Source organism: Strigops habroptila, chromosome 7 (assembly GCF_004027225.2).
Source record: "Strigops habroptila isolate Jane chromosome 7, bStrHab1.2.pri, whole genome shotgun sequence".
Classification (NCBI taxonomy): domain Eukaryota; kingdom Metazoa; phylum Chordata; class Aves; order Psittaciformes; family Psittacidae; genus Strigops; species Strigops habroptila.
Window position 1 is genome coordinate 62,977,680 of NC_044283.2, and position 23,074 is coordinate 63,000,753.

Consider the following 23,074-nt stretch of genomic DNA (forward strand, 5'->3'; position numbering starts at 1 on the left):
AGCCATCAATAGCTACACTCCAGTCATGGGATACATACCTCAGGTAAGATATATTGTCTGTCTGGGGCCCTTATGTCTTCTGGAATGCTTGAACTCCATGACTGAGGGTCATAATACTTGTGAAGTTTTTATCCATTGTCTTCATGGGGCAATTCTGTTAGGAGATTAGCAGGACATCATTCCATAAAACCCGTGTTTTAAGTAGAAATGGATAAATTCCATTATAAACTTCACCATACCACAAGCAGCAAAAATAGCTGAGTAGTCTGTAAAGGATCTCTGACATGAGAAAATAGCATAAGTAACATTTGAATTGGGTGTTGAAGAAGCTGTCCAAATCAAGGCTGCTTTCGATTATGTTTGAAAAGTTGTAGCAACTAGGGGAGGTTCCTGAGGACTAGAAGTTTGCAAACATCACTTCTGTCTTCAAGGGAGAGGATCCGGGAAACCTCATGCTGGTCAGCCTTGCCCTTATCCCTGAGAAGGTAATGGAGCAAATGATCCAGAAGCAATTTCCAAAAATGTTAAGGACAAAAGGGTGATTAGATTTAATAATACAGGGAATTTGTACTTCACCAACCTGATAGCTTTCTACGATCAGATGACTGGCTTGATGGATAAAGGAAAAGCAGTGGATGTTGTTTCTCTCAATTTTAACCAGGCTGCTGTCAATATCTCCCATAGCCTCTTCATAAACAAGCTGATAAAATATGGCTTAGATAAATAGAAAGTGATGTAGACTGAAAACCAACTGAGCTGCTGTCTTTCAAAGGACTGTAAACAGCAGCATGAAGTCCAGTGGGAGGTCAGTCACTAACGGTGTACTCAGGCAGCTGTACTGGCACCAATACTGATTAAGATCTTCATTAAGAACCTGGATGGTGTGACCAAGTGCACCCTCAGCGTGTTTGCAGACAATACAAAATCGAGGAGGAATGGTTGATCCACCACGTAGGTGGTTGTGCTGCCTTTCAGAGAGACTTTGGCAGGCTGGAGTAAAGGGCCAATGGCAGTCTCATGAAGTTCAGGAAAGGAAAATGCAACATCCTGCATCTGGGGACGAATAACACCAGGCACCAGCCCAGGCTGTGGGCTGATTGGATGGAAAGAAGCTTGGCAGAGTAGGACCTTCAAAAGTCACTCAAAATTCCACTGGACACAGGCCTCCTCTAGTTGACCCTGCTTTGAGCAAGGTGGATGGAGATAGCCCTGGAGATCCCTTCCAATCTTAACTATACTCTGATTCTGTGTTGCTGTCTTAAGCAGTCCTTCTAGATAAATTATTTTGTCATGTAATGCTCTCTAACAGAACACTTTTGGTAACCCAGCATGATGAACATTTCAGACAAACCTACTTCTTAAAATTCAATGACAGAACAAAATGAACATGAACATGTTTTCATGAACAAAATCATGCTGATCCAAATCTACTGGTTCCTCCTTATAGAAGGAATAGGCAGAGAAAAATGGTTTGAGAAGCCAGTGTAGAGACATTAAAAAAAAACCATTTCTGTTTACTCTCACACCAAACCTTTGGATATTTACTTGTCTGATGTATAACAAACAAGCAAACTTCTGGCAAGCCTGTTCAGAAAACAGCAGATAAATGCATGAATAATTGCTGTCAGTGACAGAATTTCCATACTCAGCTTGATCACTTTTTCTTTACTTGTATTTCTACCTGATCTGGGCTAGACTTGTGCAAATAATAATTTGAGGGATAATGTCTTTACAAAGAAGAGATGACTGTTTCCCTAAAATGATATTTTAACCATGATATCTGAGAATTTGCTCTTACTGCCTTGTGACAGGTTGGAGGAAGTCAGCTGAGCCTTCCGAATCACTCAGGACTTGTCTACAGCTTTGGAATATTTTGTGAAATCTGTTCCAGATGTTTCCACATACCATGGGAAACTAAAAATCTCTATCATGTGCATTTAGGCATGTCATTTTCCAGGGAAAATCTGACATAATAGCATCATGTTCTTGACTTATTCTGCAGGTGTCCACCATGGTAATGACTTCTTGTGGACACATGATTTATACATCCAATTCAATCACATGAGCAATCCTATAAAAGGCGCATATTTTCATAAAAGTCTAATAGGGGTAAAAATCTCATAGGGCATTTTAGCATGAAACTGGAAAATGAGTTGCTGTAGATGTGTAATCTCTTCTGCTGAAGTCATCATAACTGTTCTGTGGGATCATGAATGACTATATCTTTTGGAAATTACATTTTATGCATTTAGAGAGGTGATGTCTAAGGAGATAGAAAGTATATGGCTGTATAAAATAACATGTAGATTTTTGATGGAACTATAAAATATTAGCCCTTTGAATAGGAAAGAACTGTTCATCATGTTATTGGGTCTTGTGCAGGATAAAGTGTTTCAGTAATCCTTCTAGCATTCTTTAAATATCTCAAGCTGGAGTGCTTTTAAAAGTACTTCTGTTGAAAAATTGTTAAACTCTACCAACCGATTGCTAGTTGGCATAAGTGAAGTTCTAACAGTAAGAAATCTCTTTCTGATACATGTGAAATTGATTTCTGTTTGCTTGAAAGAGGTTATATGCCCTAGCAATTCTCATATTTTCTATATGCAGAGCATAGGTTTTTATGTGAAATATAAAAAATGACCAAAAATACATCAAAACATTTCTATTAATTCATGAAATTAGGAAAACCTTTTTACATTTTCTCCTGTCACTGATTCCATTTGCTTTATTACTTTCAGCTTCTAGCCCGCAAACTTGGTGGCACAATCAACAAACCCCTTAGTGGCTGTTTCATCTCTGCTCTATTTGATTTCTCCACTCTGAGTAAATGATTAAGTTTTCATGCATTGGTTCAACCAAAATCTATGTTCACTCAACCACATCCTTTATTGATTACTTCTACTGCAAACAGTAGGCCAAGTGTGATATACATAATTGGACAGTTGTCAGGGGATGTGGGTGTTAACAGTCCTGTTTTCCCAATTGGAAACTGGAATCACCTTGATACACAAATATTCTGCACTGTTTCATTCTCATTCCTTGGACCAAGGACTCCTTTTCCTCAGAATATATGTTTTTAACTCTCAAAGGTCTGGTTGAATGGATTTAATGATTATACCATATAATATGCTCTTCAAGTTGCACCTGTGCACTGCATATAGAAAACTAGAAAAACTGGAATTAATATTTGTCTAACACTTTAACCTTGTCCTTTAACTTATATAAATCATATGCTGTGTTTCTGTGGAGAAATATTTGATTTTCTCTCCTTAGGAAAAAAAAAAAAAAAGATTAAAAAAATGTGTTTCTAATTCTAAAATTTAGAAACCTTTTGATGTTTGGCAAATGTTTACAGTACAGTATATTTAATACTCTCATTATATTAAAATACTTAAATTAGGAAACACTAGTAAATCCAACTCTGCTTATTGACAACTAAGCTTTATGGTAGCTTATAACATATGGTAGTTAGTTTGCAGTGTTTTAGCATCCTTTTCTAGGAATCTAGCTCATCTCAGTCACAGGTAGATAATCACTGCAATATTGTAAATTTGCAGCCACGTTTTGCTGTGTTTCCTGTTCTCTGGCAGGCCCTACCCTGTTATAATTACTCTGATGGAAGGGAATTAGAGACTTCTGACAGATTTTGAAAGCACATACCCCTAATATAGTTTATAATAAAAACTGTAATGTAAATAAACCTCAGTCAGTCATTTGCTGAAGGAAAATAACTTGAAAATGTTTTAAAATGGTGAGGAAATAAATCATAATTCTTTATCACTTACAGGAACTTCTGTTTCTGTGAGTTTCTTAATTCAGCCTGAATTTTTCTGTCTTGCTCGGTGGCTTGACATTTAACATACTACACTCCTACATTAGTGACTCAAGTTCATGGCTAATATTGAGGTCAGCTGCAGTAACACTTAAGCCTTAAAGGGAAAAAGAGTGCAGCGCCTTACTCACAAGCAAACCTAGGTGTCTATCTTATATCTTGTAATCACACTGCAGAGATCTTATATTGTTAATATGACTGGCTTTATTAAAAAATAAAGGAAATCTGCAAATGTTACTGTCAAAGTACATCAGCCAATTTTCAACTTAGATTCAGCTGTGACCTCAGGTTGCTCTGATCTCACTGGGATTTGGGGGTGACACCTGCAATCCACAGTTTATGGGTTTGACTGTGTGATTCCAGCAACCTTTTATCCACCCAGCCAAAGTGCAGTGTTGCACTCAGGGAAAGGCTGTTATCCCCAGAACTAAGAGCACCACTATAGAGCTGCTGCTGCACCACCAGTGTTCTAGAGCAAGAAATAGCAACTCTGAATGACAGGAGCCCAAAAAGCCTTACCAAAAAACTAGCCTTTTCACTTTATTCCCCTTTTCTGTCAGAATGTGGGGTCCAGCTGTACTGAAAATGTTATTAGCTGCTCAGTAGAAAAAAATGGGAAAAAGTGGAAACTCCAAAACCCCTATAAAATCATCACCTGCATTTTCATTCATGGTCCTAAAAAATGTGGAATTTCTTCCACATTTCTAAATGTGGAAGAAAAACTTTATTTCATTTCACTCAAAGGATCCAGTTCTGCCGTCAGAGGTTCTGTGTGGACTCATTTCATGGGTCTCAGCACAGGTAGTGTCCAGACAACTGTTCTGGAAATAATGTCCAGTCATGGACGAGTCATCACAAAGTTGCTTCCGAACAGAGGGATAGTTCTTCAGCATTTGGAGAAACCATCTGAGTGAATATCTCTTTTTGTCCTTGTCCTTTGCTTCAGTCAGGGAAAAGCAGCTGAAACTAAGAAGCACTTGGAAGAGTTTATGAAGGGTGCTGAGAACGCTCATCTAAGCCAAAGCCTGGTGGATGCATGCGTATTGCTTGGGAATATTTACAATGAAGGAGTAAGTATTGGTTGCAGTGATGATGTCAAACAATTGGGTTTAGTTCATGGTAAAAATCTAGGTTTGCATATGAGATGACCCAGAATGATTTGATCCAGGTATTGTATCTTACAAGAGTTACCAAAGGAGAAGATATTGTGTGACAAAATGAAATGTGCCTTGAGTTTTCAGGGAAGGTGAAAATTTCACACCATATATTTTAACACATAAGAGTTTGTTCTAGAATAGGTGAATAGAAACTCCAAATTCAGATCATGGAAAACTTTTAGTGTTGCGAAAATCTGCATCCAAATCACCATTGGAGCCTCATATGCCCATAGAGTCATCAGTTAATGCAAATGAAATTTTATTGTACTACACATTGAAATTCATGCTTTTTTCAAATGAATGTATACTGTGTTGAGTACTAATATGCAGTATTTTATTTTAGCTTGATTTTTTTCTCTACATTCTCTCAGCTAAATTTAAAAAGTGGGTGCTAACAACAAATAGTTTGGCAAAGGTCTGTGCAGGTATTGTAAGTGCTTTCTCTCCTATATGCCTCCATCCAGCCTGATGGCTTTTATTTGGCCTGTTTAAATCAATAGATAGCCAGTGACAGACAATATTAAGTCAGAGGTGACTAAGAAACTCCTTTATTATAGTTTCTAAGGTATTTTGAAGTGCTTCTTTGAGACCCATGTATCAGTCTCTGAATGGTTCTGGGATGGATCCTGCGAAGGCAGCAATTCTGTTGGCAGGCTGTCTGACTAGCAATTTCCATGCTTACTCTGTCCCTTACCGCATCTAGAGATGTAGCACTTGCACTGCAGTAGCACTTTTTTTAAATGAGAAGGGTTAAAAACATTACTGCAGAAGTGGAAGGCTCGTGTAGAGCCCTTAAACTCTATTTTAGAGCTGAAATGTTACATGAAATTATTTAGATACAATGAGTAATAAAAATAATGTACTGCAGACTGTACAATGTCAAAATTAGGAAACACTTCCATTATGAACAGAATAAAAATAGAAATACAATTTCAAAATCACCCTTTTTAGCTTCTGTGGCCTGATTTTTGTCAGAATTTCTTTTCTATGTGTAATATATTGAACCAGCCACTTGCCCCTTTTCACTTCCACTACCATCAGATGCCTTTGGTTTTTTCTTCTGGATTTCTCTTACAAAGAAATCCCACTACCAAAGCTGCTGGCCCATTTTTGTTTCATAAGCAGTAGAAAAAATTCTTACTCTGTTCTCTATATTAGCTTAAGAGGTTTCTATTTACATATGTTCTTAGCATAAATGCTAAATTTCCCATGGAAAATTAAATTTTGAGTCCTTGAGAACTTGCTAAAGTAACTTTAAAATTTATCTAAAATTTGGAAGAAAGTAGGGTAATGTGACACTGTGCTAAATTAATCTACTACAAATTCAAAAAATAATTTACTAAATTATGCTTAACTATTTTTATATCTCACTGCTTCTGCCACCATTGCTAATAATCAGTTCTATGTGAACTGATATTTTAAGAATTTACCTCTTTTTGGTTATTCTCCAAATTATCTTTCACATTTCAGAATTTGCTTCCTTGAACTGGGATAGTGGCGTAGAAGGGAAGAAAGTTAGTAACTTAATCTAATTAACTTATATAAAATATGTAAAATAAACATACTCAAAAAAAATCTTGTCAAAATTTACAATTCCCTATTTCCTATACCATTTTTCAGCAATGTTTACCAAAACTGAATCTAAAGTACCATTTCCTCTCTTGGGTCACTGCCTGTTTGGTGTCAGCTGCCATCACCAGTATTCTCTAAATCATTATTAGGGTATTTTTATTCAACTCTGTACTTCCCCTGGTGATACAATTTGCAATAGTACTGTCCTTTTCATCGAATTAAAGATATCTCTATTTATATCCAGATCTATCCTTAGGGAACCCTTAGTAAACCAGGGATATAACTTTTACTGTTCTTCCCGAAGTGACTTTGACCAAATTCACTTTGCTCTGTCCATGCTGTTGCTGTATCTTTGCAGTTCTGTCATCTTACTATTCCATCACCATCACTGTCTTTCTTTAATGCTGAACAATTGGTTCCTGCTTTCTAGACAGGCTTGTTTTACCCATATGTTTCTTGTTTCCTAAAATGCCTGGGTTTGTGTTATGTGCAAGTATTAGGTCTAATTTCTCCCAGTTTGTCAAGCAGGTTCCTTACTTAATATACAAACTCTGACCCTTAGCATGACACAGTGTCATTTCTCACTTTACTTTTCTCAAGTTTCTTAGCCTGATTTGCTGTGTTCCTCTCACTAATTGCATCACTTAACCTATTATAGTTCTCATGAGTATGATATGTAGATGATTCTGCTTTTCATCTATTATTCTACTGCTTATTGTTCTTTATTCATTATTATATCCTCATAGGCCTAATTCTGCTCTTTTGTATTAAACAAAGCTTAAAGACTACCTGAATTTCTTTTACTCTTTCCTCCTTTCTAAATTATATGCACATTTTAGCAGTTATATAAATTTCTATTCCCAAATGTAATATCAAGTGCAACAGGTACCAATTGGAGTCTCTCCTCCTGGTCTATAGTCTACGCAGAAGGGAATTTCAATCCTACTAAATTGAGTTGAGAGTGAAAGGGTAAGACAGCTCTGAAAATGTTTTCACTCAGGAAATTTGTGCCATTGGGGCAGCAGAATTCCACACCAATGAGAGAACAGAAGGCATCTTCCAGAGAGCAGGTAGGCTTTAATTAGTATTGTATGTTCAAAATACTACACAGACAGCCAAAAAGAGTTTTGTTCCTGAGAAAGATATGAGCAGTGTTATCTGGATTTTAGAGCTTAGGAAACAGTAAGGGAGAGTGATTTGCTTAATACCATGCCATGAGTCATTCTGTGGGCTGGCCTCTCAGCTGCAACATCTTTAAGGTGCCAGAGGAGCAGGCTTTAATTCTAATGTCAGGGTAAAATACAGGTGTCTACGAGTAGTTTTTACAATTCTTTTTTTTCTTTTTTTCTTCTTTACTAGGGGAACTATAATGAAGCTTTTGAATATTTCAGTCAGGCTTATGAGACAGCAAAAACTTTAAATAATTTGCCCTTAGTGGATGAAATGAAGGCTTACTATGGCATTGCAAAGGCTCATAAACTGATGGTGCCATTTAACAGCCATATAGAAGCAGAAGATCTCATAAACCTCAAGTATCTGCTGGCATGGAAGGAGAACAGAAGTGACATGTGCACTGACCCTCTTACAGTTGGTAAGACATTGGTTATGAAACACATTAGTGCTGTATTGTCCTCAACAGTTAAGTCATTTTTCTTGTAGAGTTTTATTAAATTATTTCCTGGGTTGAATTCATGTACTGAATGGGGGTTAGATTTACTCCTTTGTCTGCTTATTTTAAAGGCTGAGTTAAGTAAGTTTAAATACAATATAGCAGGGAGAAACAAACAGTAGTAGTTGCTATGGATGGTAACTTACTTTTTTTCAGTGCTGTTTTCCAAAATAGCAGTTATGGTCAATCAGTGTTGTATTAATTTATTCAAGTATCATTATTTTAATCCTTGAAGAAAAATAATAATCTTCATTTCTGGTCACTTTTACATGTGCATTCAAGAATAAGTTCCCTGTTACTAAAGGTAAGAAGTAATTTCTGCTTGATATAGGGAGCATAGTTCTGAATTCGGAAGAACATGCTGTTTTATTTTTAGCATCCTTATACTTGACATTGGAGAGGAAGGGGGATAAAAAAGAAAAAGCTACTCTGTTTTCTTCACTGTGTTTCCTTATCTCAGATAAAGAGTAGAGAAGGACTTTGTATGGAGTAGACCTCTTCATGGGTTAAATTTTCTTTACTTTTTTTTTCCCCGTGCTATATGTTAATACAAGAAAAACTGAATAATGCATTATCTCCAAGTATTGATAGTATTAAACTGTTTTGTACTTTGGAAGGAAAAGGGACAAGTCTACTACACCTTAAAGCTTTCCCTTCTATTCCTGTGGAGAATGTGAATCCAGATTATAGTGGAAATAAATGACAGCTAGGCCAAATTCATAACATGGAGCTTCAGAGTTACTGTGTCCAAATTCCCTCAGTTATCATACTCCCAAAGACAAAGAACTGCATGTCTGCTGTTTTCTTATGTACCTTTTCCTTTCATAGAATTGGAAAATGAAGTATAACTTCAATTGTAAACTTTATATATAAAATAAGTGGTTAATAGACTGATATTTGAAGATGTTAGGGGCTTAACAGGAGCCAGGATACCAGGGGCAACACTGGAAGCAACTGAGAACTGTGGAACAAAGACATTCATTGGCATGCTGAAGTGATAACAAACTAGATAGCACACTGTTTGGAGTTCCAGTGATGGTAACAGGGCAGTCCTTTTTCAATGATAATGTGTTTCTTTTTCAATGACTGTATATATTTATGATTTTTGCCTCAATAAGTGAACATCCAGCACATTCTCAGATTTTGTTGGCTGGCAGAGTGAATTGGGTGCATGTCTTCTGCAAGGGATAGTAAGTTCCTAGACCTGTAGTGCACATGCCAAGAATTCCAATAGATATGGTCAAAGAAGAATTCAATGTCAGGCAATTTTATATGTATTTCACATGAGGATCATTACATGTAGCTGATGTAAATAGGAGGCAAAGAAAAATCAACAATGGCAACAGCAAAATAACAGGAGCCTTGACAAGATAGGATGATATTTGTATCTTCAACATGTATTTTACTTCTACCTAAAGAGGTTCTCCATTCGACTTTTATACATTGCTTTCTCCAGCCAGTTGTGAAACTCGTTTATATCTTGAAATGATGTGTGCCCCTTTAAGCTTGAGATTCATGCTTCTTTTTAACGGTACTTCAGGGATAAAAAGAGTACAATTAGAAAAGCTCTTTATATCCTGGCAAGCATGATGCCAGAAACAAGTTTTGCCTGCTGAGATTCTTTTCCTTCTGCCTTTCTGCCTAGTTTACCCTCTGTTGTTACTTTCAGTATTACGGTTTTTATTTTAGTTCCAGTTAACTCCAGGAACCCTGTGGCTACTGCATATTTAGCAGCTCTTCCAGTTCAATATCATTCTTCTCATTAGTGCTCCAAGCTTACTCTCATGATACCCAGATTACATCCAGGAAAACATAGTGTCACACTGTCAGCACAATCTGTAACATTCTTCATGTTTTGTGTGCCAAATTTCCCATTAGTACTGCCATTACATTTTTAATATCTTTGTCTGGCAAAACATGACCTGGCATTAATTCAATATTAGGATTCATTGGCTTTGAGTTTCAGGTACAGCCTTTATCCTACCTTCCAGGAGAATGCCTATGCATCCTGTGATGAACTCATCACTTTGGAAATTCCTGCTGTGATAATAGAACAGTAATTCTAGCTCTTTCAAACAGCTCAGCATCAATAACCTACTAGATTTTTCTCAGTCTTTTTAGGATAAAACAGCTAAAGACAAGATACAACGGTATTTCTTAATCTGTGAGGGATTTTAATGAGAGGAAGGTAATAAATTTTTATTTCTAACTGTTCTGACTGAGTAATATTTCTGTGACCAAAAAAAAAAAAAAAAATCAGAGTAGTTTCTGTATTCTTAGGCAAAATAAATACTTAGACTAGTAGAGCAACAATGACATTTAACTTCAAGTACTGCCATTATCTTATGTCTTTCAACCAAGGCTTATTTTCTAAATCAATCATTTCAATAACCAGGCAGGAAGAACCATTAATTACTCAACTTATCTCAACATTTATTAATAAAATGGATGTTTGGACCAAAGTTGTCATGGACAAAGGGACAGGATTTTCAGAAAACAGTGTTTATAAATGCAAAGGAGAATGTGCTTCTATTCTGCATTTGACTTGGTCACCCGGCTTCACTTACAAGAGAAATATTTATGCCATTGTGAGATGCCACGGCAAGAACAAATAATTTTTTTATTGATCTTTTATGTTTAGTCAAACATTTAAAAAAAAAAAAATCAGCAGAATCATTAGATAAAAAGGCTTGTGACTCCATGTTAGAACCTAATAAGGAACCTACAGCAGGGCTAACATTGTCTGATGAGAAAATATTTCACAAGTCTTTCAACAAATAAACTCCTGGCTTACTGCCTTCTAGAAGGGAGAAGAATAATTAAAGGTACTGAAGCAGGAAAATTTTGAATCAGATTTTTTAGATTGATTACATGAAATGCTGACCAGAAATTGTGTTTTCTGTGAGTCTGGCAGCTTTCAGGTCATTGCATCTGGCAGGGTTGTGCCTCAGCAAGACGTCTTGGATACTTGAAATCATTTAAACACTTTTAAGAGTAGACTTAAAATGTATCATTTTCCTCATACTAAAAAGTCTTCAGTTGTTTTCTTGAGAAATATTATGTGCTTTTGAGCACAATTTAGATTTACATTTCTTAACTTTGGAGAACTTTGAAAAATTGACACATTTTACAATCACAGGTTTTCTGTGTTTTCTTGGTTTGGTTTTTTGGTTGGGTCTTTTTTTATGATAGATATATATGCAGCATAAATGATTTTCTTACCCATATCAATTGTGAGATCCTATGACCAATGGAATTATCTTGTACCATCAACTTCAGGACAATGTCTAGCATTACACTTTAGAATGTGATAAACTGCTCTCTTTACTGTGTCTTCTTTCTGAAGAACACTAATTCCAGGAAAACTTCTAACATTACAAATCTTGTCTTTCCTCCATTAATAAGCACCTCATTAGTTACCTCAAATGCATACTAAATAAAACTATTATGCCATGGCACTGTACCCAAAATGCTTGACTGTACTTTAGCAAATCAAAACCAATCTTCATCAGGAATATGCATTATAAATTATATTTTGTATTTGCCCAGTAAATGTGCCTTGGTGGTAGCAGATTTTTTGATCTGAGAATATTCAAGAGAAAGGAAAGATATAGTGTACTGAACAAAACTACAAAAACAGCAAGTCTTTGTACCTTACACAGATAAACATCCATAAAATAGTTCTTATGTGATATCAGTGGAAAGGTAGTGGCTGGCTTAGCAGGTTCCTTTCACTGCATATTTCGTATTTAAAGCTCTATCAGATTTTGGCCTGTCATGATACTGATGTGGGACTATCAGAATTGTGCACATGCATGTACTCTCTCAAAGCCACTGTTTGTGTCTCTGTTATATTTATTACTTTAAAAGGCCTATTCTGCAGTTAACATGTACAGAAGGGAAATATATATTGGCTTGTATGGTGACTGAAATTAGCATACAGCCTTACTATTTTCTTTTAACATGTTTCTTCCTGATGGTGTATTAATGGGGTTTGTAACTTTGTTATACAAATCAAGAGTTTACTTAACTTTTCAGAACATATTATTAATATGACCAAAAATAATGAGAAATTGAAAGGGCTTTAGAGACAGGTTTCAGTGTTTTCTCAGAAAATGCAGCTGAACATGAAATAAGGGAATTATACACTTGTTCCCACTGTTAAACAGGAACTATGATTTTAAATTATTGAAAGGTGTGTGACCAAGTACAGGCTCCAAGGCTGTCCCTATGCCAGGGCACAAAGGCTCACTTCTTAATAAGCATGTTTCAAATGCTGAAATGTAGTAGCTGAAATGCTTCAGTGTCCCCTAGTGAAATTCACAGGATGGCTTCTGCCCATTTTGGTGGGATTTACAAAATCGAGTAATTTGCTTACTTCTGGAAAAAGACTGTGGTTAGAAATGCCAAAATAGGTACATTTACAGAAATTATTAGGAAAATAAAAAGAAAAATCGAAGTGGTTCTGTCTGTTTCTCCTTAGAATTTTCTAAACATGTACTGCCTCTTCTTATTCATATCACCTAGCACTCACCAGTAGCTGAATTTTAGCTTTTCTCACTTTTCATTTTAAAGGATTTTAGTTAGGTTTTTTGTTAGGTTGGGTTTTTTTGGGTTTTTTTTTTTTTTTTTTGTACTGCTGTACCTTTGATATTAATGCAAAATATCTTACCTAATTGTTGAAAACCATTATGCTTACATATAGATATTGATGACATGAAACAGGTGTGTTTCAGAAAATCAGCTAATGTGCTTACTGTGGTTTAACCCCAGCCAGCAACTAAGTACCGTGCAGCCACTCGCTCACCTCCTGCTTCCCCCTGTATAGAATGGGGAGAAGAATCAGAAAAAAAAAAAAACACCCAACAAAAAACTCATGGGTTGAGATAAGAACAGTTTAGTAATTTAACTAAAGTAAAATATAACAATAATTGTAATGAAAAGGAAAAATAGAGGAATAAAACCCCCCAAGTGACACACAACACAACTGCTCACCACCCACTGACCAATGCCCAAGCAACAATTGGTGCCTCCCGGCCAACTCCCCCTAGTTTCTATACTGAGCATGACATTTTGTGGTATAGAACATCCCTTTGGCTAGTTTGGGTCAGGTGTCCTGTCTCTTCTCCCTTCAGGCTTCTTGTGCCCCTCCTCACTGGCAGAGCATGAGAGACTGAAAAGTCCTTGATTAGGGGAAGTGCTGTTCAGCAACGACAGAAACATTGGTGTGTTATCAAAATTATTCTCACACTAAAGCCAAAGCACAGTGCTGCACCAGCTACTAGGAAGAAAATTAACTCTATTCCAGCTAAAACCAGGACAGTAGTACACGTATCTTATATATTATTAATTGGGGTTTGGTTTTAAGTATTTGATAAAGTCTGCTTATTGATATACTCTTGTATTTTTAGGAAGCGAGAGTGATTATTTCTTGAACTACAGAAATAATTAGGTAGAAAGAGAAGAACTGAGGGCGAAGGGAAGTTTTTTGTCACATTGTGTTCAGTGGCCAGATGCGTCAGATTCTCAATGAAAAGTGTGAGAACACAGTTTAAACACAGTCAGTTTAGCCAGGAGTGCGGTAGCTTATTGTGTTTCCTGTTGATGGCTGAAGTTTGTCTGTCAAGGGAGTGTTGATATTCAGTGTCCTTGTGTTTTGTACAAATGCACTATCCAGGCTTTTTTCCTGTGATTTTTTCCCACACCCCCTTCTTTTAATGCTCCCTTAAGTAATTGGGATTGCTAGACAGGGTCAGACCCAGGCCAGATGTGTGGATTGGCAGTACCAGATTTGAGACGATTTGTAGAATGTTTTAATATTTAACCATGGAATAATGTGTTAGGAGAATTTTCTTCTTTGCCAAGAGTTAGCAGTTCTTTTATAGCTAAGTGGTGTTCTAACTTCAAAAAGTTCACTATCATCCAGCCTAATGTGATTGTGAGTATTCTTGTCATCGGTTATATATAAACATCTTAACCTGAAAAGGATTTGGATCTCATCTAGATTTTTCTTCCATCTGATACTTCTAATGCAAACGTCTAAATCTCACCATACATTTATTTCCTTTAGACACATCCTGAGCTAAACATTCTTGACATCCAGCTGTTTTCCCAGACAATCTTTCTAGATCAGCAGAAAATGTTTCAGTAAATAAGGCAAATTGTTCTTTCTTGTGGAAAAAAAAACGTGGTGTTCAAACTACAATATATTGTCAGACCCTTTAGTGTGGCTTTATCCACTGAACTAGTGTGTAGCTTTGTGCACTGCACTGTCAGTACTTCTACCAAATTGTAGTTCCCTACCAGTTTAAATTCTCACAGCAGAATCTCAGTCCTGCTCTGATTCTCTAGGACACTTGAATGGTACAAAAGAAACAGAAACTCTTGCCCAACCACATTAGGACGCTTCCAGAGAAATCCTTGATTTGGAGGCACCTGGGAGTTTTAGATTTGCCTGCAATTCACAGCATAAGAAATGCATTGACAAAGAGAAGAGTCATAATGCAGAACAGCTGGCAGCTGAAGCCATATTTCTTTTGCCCAAAAATCCACCTCTCTTTTTATTCCTTTCCATAATCACCAGGAATATATCATGATTTTTTGGAACAGTTTCTGAAACAGTCATTTTCTTTTTTGTTTTTCCTCCTTCCCTGTCTGTTTTGTGTCCTAATTCTCTTTTGTTTTCTCTCCTGTTCTTCACTTTCATATTGCAAATTATTCTCTCCCCCCCTTTTGGCCCCACATCTTCATTTGAAACCCCAATTTTATGTATGTTTCCAGTCCATGTTCAAAGAGCGTACGCCAGTTACCCCTATACTCAGTAGTTTGCATCTCAATCTATACCTTATTAGGTATATCTTCTGTGCTTGCAGTAGAATCAATAGGTGTTTTTTTAAGAGTGGTGTTTTAGTTTTTTCATACTTACCATTCTAGCACTGATCATGCTGTGTCTTTATTACACTGTGATCAGAGAATACACTGGAAAGAATCACGCTTCCTATTGAATACCACAGTAAATTGGTTAATAGAAAAATGCGAAGTATCAAAATAGTCTTTAAAAAGGCCTTAATCACCTGTGTGAATGGATTGACTAAGTTTAAGTGTACAACTAAGTGATTAATTAACTTGAAGAACCAAATGCATGCTTAAGCAGATGACCATGCCCCCAGGCTCATCCACTTGTTTCTACTCAGTTAAGCATTCAATATTATCTGTAATACAAAATATTCCTGTTTAAGGGCTCATACAAATCTTGCCACAGAGCCAAGTAATTATACAGTATTTTCCATAGTGTGTCATACAAGTGTATAATTTAGAGCATGTAGCTACTATCCTATAATACTGAAATTAATAAGTATCAGAGTAATTGATCAGGAGAGGCCAATTTGAAATTGTTCTGAATCAAAGGGGCTTTTAACATTTTTTCCATGGTTGCTACAGTGTTTTAATACAATTCCTTTTTCTAAAAATTCTGACACATTTTTTGATTTTTGAGGTGTAGTTGCTATGGATGTTAGCCAAACACAGTGTTGCTGGTGTCAGCTCCGGTGGGGAATTAATCTTCGGCAGCAGTTTTTGAAATGGTAAGTGCAGGCTCCCAGCACCATCATATCTAAACTTTATTCTTATTCATACGCTAATGATAATTAATGCCTGTGAAAGCCTGTACTCAAACCATGTGTCTTTTGTGAAGGTGTATTTCATGCTTCTTAATATTTCCAAATCATGTGAACGTAGACATCGAGCTGTCTGATTGTGTCTATGTATCTCAGCCAGGGCATAATTAGTACTGTGCATTGAACTCGTTGCTGATGTAAAATTGAACCTGAAAAATGGAGGTTGAGTATGCCATATAGTAGTCTTGCTCAGCTCATGTTGTGCACTCGTGGAATTTGAGGAATGAGAACTCCAGATCATGCTCCAGTAGCTGGTGTCAAGGAAAATCAGAATGTTATAGTTGGTAGGAGTCAGGAGGGGAGAGGGCTGCATGCTGCACGATGTTGGTAATTCTGGGCTAACCAGTGACTTCTTATCCTGGGTGCAGCACCTGCAGTCCTCTGTTTACCTTAATCTTTTGTTCTCCTGGTGGAAAATGTCACTTCAGAGTGCTATGGAGCCCAGTCTTTTGTCTCTAGATCCTTTCACTCTGCCAAACAGCATCTTGAGAGGCGTAATTCCTGAGAATGAGCTTATCCTCAATAGTACCTTTAGCTCAGTTTTGAGAATAATATTAAAGCAAATTATATTTTATTTTGTTGATTTTTGTACAAGTATGCACACTTCACGCTCAGTAAGAAGAGAACTGAGGTGAAACATTGATGATTTTAAGCAACTGAAATATTGGAGGATAACTGGGTTTCTGTTCTTGTCATGTCATATATCTCGAAATGGCTCGCTGTTTGCATGGGGGAAAGCAATATTTCAGTTGCTGTATTAAAACTTAGTAGCTAGTAATGACAGCAACAAGTTAGCTGTGATTACCAGAGAAAGATTGTTCAGGCTAATTACTTTGAAATTTGATTTAGATAAATTTAATTTGGTTTTAATTCAAAATAAAATTTTTATTTCTCTCACACACTTTGATAAGTTTACTAATTATTGTAGTGCAATTATACTAGCTGTTTGGAAGGTGGAAGTGCATGTGGATTATATATACATATATATGTACATACAGAGAGAGAAACTATACGGCAAAGAGAGAAAAATGTTGTAAATACGCTAAAAATCGTGGACCAAATCCTGCTTTTTGTTATGCCCACAAAATCTCGTTGATTCGAGGGGAGGTTGCATAAGTGTAACTATGAGCAGGATTTATCCCTCTTATCTGAGATGCATTATAAAAAACAGAGGTTCAAATAATTGGCAGAATTGCTAGGTATGGTATTCGTGCTGGGCAACATAACCTAGATAAAAGGGAGATTCTGACTGAAGGCATTCTGATAAATTTTAGTGTATTATATTTTTTTATTTCTAAAGAGCGTTGCTTGAGCATTTTAGCTGAGAAGCACTGAAAAATATATTACTAGTCATAGTTGTAGTATGTTTAAGGAATGATCATGCAAGTAAAATTCAGAAGATACAGGAAGAGTTCTAATACATCTATAGGAAAATACGGGGTTAAAGTGGACAATATTTTGAGCAGTGTTCAGTTGACTTGCTGTGTGGGGAGAGACTGAGCAGTCCTGGCTAATGACTTGTAGGTACTGAATCCTCAGGTCTCTCAGGTGGTTTCACTCGACCAGTTTCAGCAGAATGATGAAAAGGTTGAGATAAAATAAACTGACAGTTGCTACTCATCGCAGGCAGCAAGCTGTACCCTGGCAGATGAGACCCTGGGAGCCCTCTTTTTTAAACAAAGGCTTTCACTGTAGTGAGCAATGAACTCCACACAAAAAGGGAAAAGGAGAGAGAGATTGGCAGCTGGTGACCGACGGGAGGAGGGAAGGGAGGGAAACTGAGAAACACAGCAATTGTTGGCTAATTAGAAGCCATTCCCACCTACTTAATACCAACCCATTAAGCAGAAAACACTTTTCATCTTACTCTCGCTGCTACACATGACATTATACTCCAATCAATACCCTCCCACCGGCTGCCCCACTGCCCACAAATGAATACATTGCAGTTCAAGAATGCAGTAATTGAGTTGGGGCAGTGAAACTACAGCTCACAGTCAAGATCTTTCTCTGAAGATATTAATGTAGTGTTCATGATGCTTGGATAAAGAAATCAAATCCTTATATTGACAACTGTCAACAATTGGAAAATGCACAAAGTCAGCAATGAATCCACCTTTACCTTTGACTGAAGAGACAGTCAGTGTTTATTTTCAGAGTACTTTTTGAGTAAGAGATCTACGGGATTTGGGCACAGCTGTTTAGATTTTCCAGGGTATTTTGAACTCTGATCCTTGAGTATGCCTACAGAACATATATATACTATATACATATGCAAATCATTATGTATATGCAACAATGCATCTCTGTACCAGTATATCTCACAGGGTTCCCTGTTTTCTGGAAAGTTTTGATGTAGCCTTAACCTTTTAAAAGCATTTACAGCAGTTTGCTCTTTTGGTTTGGTTTGGTTTAGTTTTGTAGGCTACATATAGTCTGGCTAATTCTTTATTTCATTTTAAGTCTTACTATGATTTTTAGAGGTTATCTTAAAATGTACCATTTGGTCCACAATAGCACATTGTGCATCAGATCGGGGATCTTACATTTCGATCATTAGGATCTAACATTTAAGTTTTACATTTAGATTCTTGCAACGTTTTTTTTCTTTTCCAAATTAAATCCCTTGTTCTCTGAGCCATCTGGAGTTGGTAATACTATGCACAATCTGCAGCATAAAGCAACTTTGTGCAAACTGCAGTGTAACTCCTTCTTCATGCCAGTTTTGTCACCGCAGAATCAAAACAGCAGGACACTATTACTCTCCCTCCTTGGTTAGACTGAAGAAGACATCAGTGTAAGTCTTTTAAGTGCTGCTCCAAATGCAACACATGACATCTCTCTATCCCTTTCAATTCCAAAGTGAACTGAGTATCAATTCAGGAACTTAAATTCCTTACAGTGTAAGTTTTTAACAATCTTTCTGATGGGAATAAATTGCACACTGTGACATCTGATATTTGCAGAAAGAGACTACCACCGCTGTTATTCATTGTCCTAACAATATTGTGGCATCTGCAGTATGGCATTTCTTCAGATGCTGTTTGCTAAAGTTCTTTTTATGTATATAATTGTATAACGTGCTGTTAACCTGCCTAGCTGAGCCTTGAACCCTTGAGTTAGGCATTATGTACGTGCAATAACTTAGCTACTACTTGGGGCTCTCACCATTCAGCAGCTTATCTACAGCTGAGTGAAAACAGTTAAAGCTGAGTGTAGTCAATAAGGCTGCCAATGTTTTGCATATTTTGAAATTGTAAACCAAATAACAACAGATTTCTACTTTGTTGCCTCTTTCCAGTTGTATTATAATATTTTAAGCTTATTAGTATAATTATCTCTAAATTTCACTCAATTCATTTGTTTCTTAATATTGTAAAGCACCTTTCAGTCACCTTCTGTGTGTATGCTCCCTGGCTATCTTTTAAAATGTTAATGACAATCTTAGAAAAAGACTTTTTCTCAATATGGTCCGTAAAGAAGAAATAATTGTCTTCTGATGGAAAAAGCTGGAATCTTCACCACTTGTGATGATGCAGTTACCTAGGACATAGGAGTTGAATGTGATCAGGCATGGAGACAGAGGTTTTGTTTACTTAGAGATACTCGCATAGGACAATCAAAGCAGATACATTCAGATTCCACATAAACACAATCTGCTGCTTAAAATAATCAGTTTCTAACATTTGTTTCTGTAAACTATAGGACTTTGATTCATTTAAACACGTAGGCGTACAAGTTCAATCTCACTTTGACTGGATGCCAGTTAGAAGGATCAGAGACAGGCTAGGGAAAATGTGAAGAGCAGTTGGCAGTCTTTCTGTCCTTAGTGCCAAAGCCTGTGGGGTTAATTTGAAGATACCCAAATCATCTTGGCAGCATAATCTCTAGTCTTTTCCAGAACTGTGGAATTTAATGAGCCGGGACAATAAACATAGAAAAATATTAATGGAAGGTAGTTTAAGAAGTCATCTTCTCCAGCTGCAGTGTAGAAACAATTGTATTTATGTAATTTCTTAGAGAAGTTTGTCTTGCCTGTTCTTAAAAAAATCTGGCATATTCTGCAGCATCTATGGACAATCTATTCTAAAGGGTAAAATGATGCAGGAAAAAACTAGAACATTATTCCTTTATGTCTAAAATTGCCTGTAATTCAAACTCTGTATTTATTCTATCCAACGAGGACTTCAAATTAGTTCCTTCCGTCTTTGCAGTAATCTTGGGGAAAGGAGTTACATGACACATGCTGGGGTTTAGAAGAAAATTTTATAGTGATTTCTGAAAAGGATGGTTATAAGGATTACTTAATTATTAATTAGATACGACAGAATGTAGCTCCTTCTTATGAGCATGGCTGCTGGAAGGAGGTAGAAAAAAGATGCAAGGATCCTGTTTCCTTTTTATTAATTTTCCAGTTATATTGTCCAGTAGGACTAGTCCATATCACTCAGCTGAGCACAGTAGATTGGTATTGGCCCCAAAAGGGCAGGAAGAACAAGGGCTTCATCAGCAAGAATTAGACCAATGCAGAGGGAAGGGTTGCTGCTAATTCTTAAATGGTCTCTCTAAGTGCTGGGAAGCTTTGTTATTCAAAGTCTCTTACATAATTCAGGACTCTTCTCCTTACATAAGTGTCTGAAGCAGGAAAGCAGCTAGATTTCTGAATTCATCTTATTGAGTTAATCCACTCATACTTCACTTACTAGAGACGCAACTGAACTCCAATGAAATGCTTTAGATCATTATTTATGACTGAGGGTTTCTAGAAGAAAAGAAAACCAGGTGAGAGATCTGAACAGTCTCTTTATCCATTTTAGACAGCATGATTTGATACTTCACAACCCAGACTCTGATTTTTCTCCAGGTTCAGAGTTCAGTAATTGAATCCATATCCTCAAATAAATATGACTACAGTACTGCTCTGTGCCTTCACAACCCTCGATTCTTACAAAGCTGTACAAAGTCCTGGTTTGCCAGTCTTTTGTAAATAGAAATCAAAATATTTACAAGACAAATGGCTCATCTTTTGAGCCCTTGTCAAATGCTTTTATTTCCTTTTCCTAATTTTTTCCCCTCCCATGGCAAACTAAGGTGTTTTGGGATTTGGGTTGGGTTTTTTTCTGATCTTGGAGATCCTTCTAAAATCTTATCTGCAACAGTCTCCTAGCTCCAGGTTCTCAAGTCAAATTCTTTTCTAGATGTCACTCCTCTTTCTATCCTAACTAAGATTTAACCATAGCAGCCTCCATTAGCTTTCTACAGAGAAATTTCTACCTAAGTTAGAAGCTGGCAAGGCCATATGTTTGCATAGGACTCATTCATGAAAAAATGTCTGAGGCTCTGTTTGTCTTCTGTAGAAGTTATAACAATGGGAAGAGAGTACAAAAAGTATCAATCTCCAAACAGATCAAATGATCAGTAAAACACACTCAAATTGCATCCAGCAAGCATTCTGCTCAAGGAGACACTGCTTCAGGAAAAAAGCTTCATCATAGTTCAACATAATAAGTATCCTGTGGAAGCAGTTATGGCCAGGCAGTTAGTTGGTCTTCCACACATTCTTTCACATGAAATAGGAGTGTGTTTGATTTTCTTCTACCAATTTCAGTCATCTTACCCTGCTGTGAATGCTCCAGATTGATGGATGGAGCCTCACTGGGGAAAAAGGATGTTTCTTTCCCCTGCTTACATGTACACTGAGCACTGCAGAGGCATGTACTGTTTTGGTCTTTATATTGTGAGATGCCACTGTGTTTGGGAATGTTGGGGAGAGGAGAGTTTCTAATGGAAAGAAAGAAGAAACTTGTCTATGGACATTGCCTGTTGTCAGACTTAAAATATGTTGTCCATTATTGATTTCCATAAACTTAAGCTTTGTGTTCAATTCTCATAATCAACGAGTCTTCAATGCCTCTCTGGCTGTAAATGTTTCCAAGTATTTGTCTCTAAGGATGCATGTGTAGGACCTGCACATGTCCAACATAAACAGTCACGTTTAGTTAAGGGGAAAATGGGTTTTTTCCTAACCTTGTAATTTCTGTGTACACAGAGCTTTGTGGTCTAGATATTAAGAAGGCTGTTACATTTTATTTAGGCTAGACTGAGATTTCCTATGTGCCTTAGAATCTTGGTCTCCGTGGATAAAACAAGGGCTTAAGAGCTTCCGAAGTAATCATTACTTAGAAGACTGAAGGATTGTGCTTTATAGCTTCCTGGGAACAGATGAAAAAAGTTTCCCTCTATCAGTGTTGTTTTAATTGTGATTCTGAGGAGTTAGCAGTTGATATGTGTTTGGTTGCTGCAAGAGTGAGCTGAAACTTTGTTTTTTATTTACTATTTTAAATGACAGTTTTGATTAAAAAGTGGATTATTCACACACACACCCCCAATATATTAAATTTAGTTTTTGAATTAATCCTAATTCTTCATAGTTCTTTCCTTATTCCAAAGTTGTCTCCGTTGGTTGATTTTGGTGCAGTTCTGCACAAAATTTTTATATATATATAGTATATGTATATGCATTTGGCAGTTGCCTATGTGGTAACCTTCCTGATTTTCATATCTACCAGAGACCTATGAGGTTCTTTCATATTTGCTTTGCTGTACACAATTTTATTTCTCTAGTTTGAGATTTTAGCCAACTTTTTATATGCTAAAAGTAAGATTAACAAATCATTAATAGCAAATATAATCACCTAAAAAATTGGCCTATAGAACAATCTCAGATGAAGCCACAGCGGCTCAGTCTCAGTAGCTGCCTGGAAATGATGGGTTTACTTGGCTGATGGCACATGCTTCTGCATGATGTACCTCTGATGCTCTATCTCTCTGTGTTGGCACAGTATGAGCTAGAAGTGAGCAACACTCTCCTGTTGCAAAGTCACTCTTTCTTCCTCCTTTTCCTGTCATGTTAACAGTATTGTAAGCAGAAATACTTGAAACAGCAAAGTGAGGTTTCTTAAATCGGTTTTAACTGAAACTGCAACTGCTAATGGTAATTTTATATGTATTACATGTCACCACAAGGTAACTGTTTCTGAACCTTCAACAGCAACTGTTTTGCAAATCTGAGATTCTTTCAAATTTAACCTTAAGGTAATTCAGAATTTCCTGGCGTTATTATGCTCAGGGAGAGGGGGAAGGGAGGAGGGCAGAATTGCTGTTATCA

The 23,074-nt window shown here is 36.7% G+C and overlaps 1 protein-coding gene across 2 annotated transcripts in view; it reads left to right on the forward strand.

Annotated features, from left to right (window-relative positions):
- The window catches only part of TTC29 (tetratricopeptide repeat domain 29), a 216,333-nt gene that overhangs the window by 159,836 nt on the left and 33,423 nt on the right, over positions 1-23,074 (forward strand). For both annotated transcript variants that reach the window (XM_030492984.1, XM_030492983.1), the window contains 2 exons: positions 4,779-4,902; positions 7,921-8,152. In XM_030492984.1, the coding sequence (XP_030348844.1) occupies positions 4,779-4,902; positions 7,921-8,152 (356 nt within the window). The remainder of the gene's footprint in view (positions 1-4,778; positions 4,903-7,920; positions 8,153-23,074) is intronic.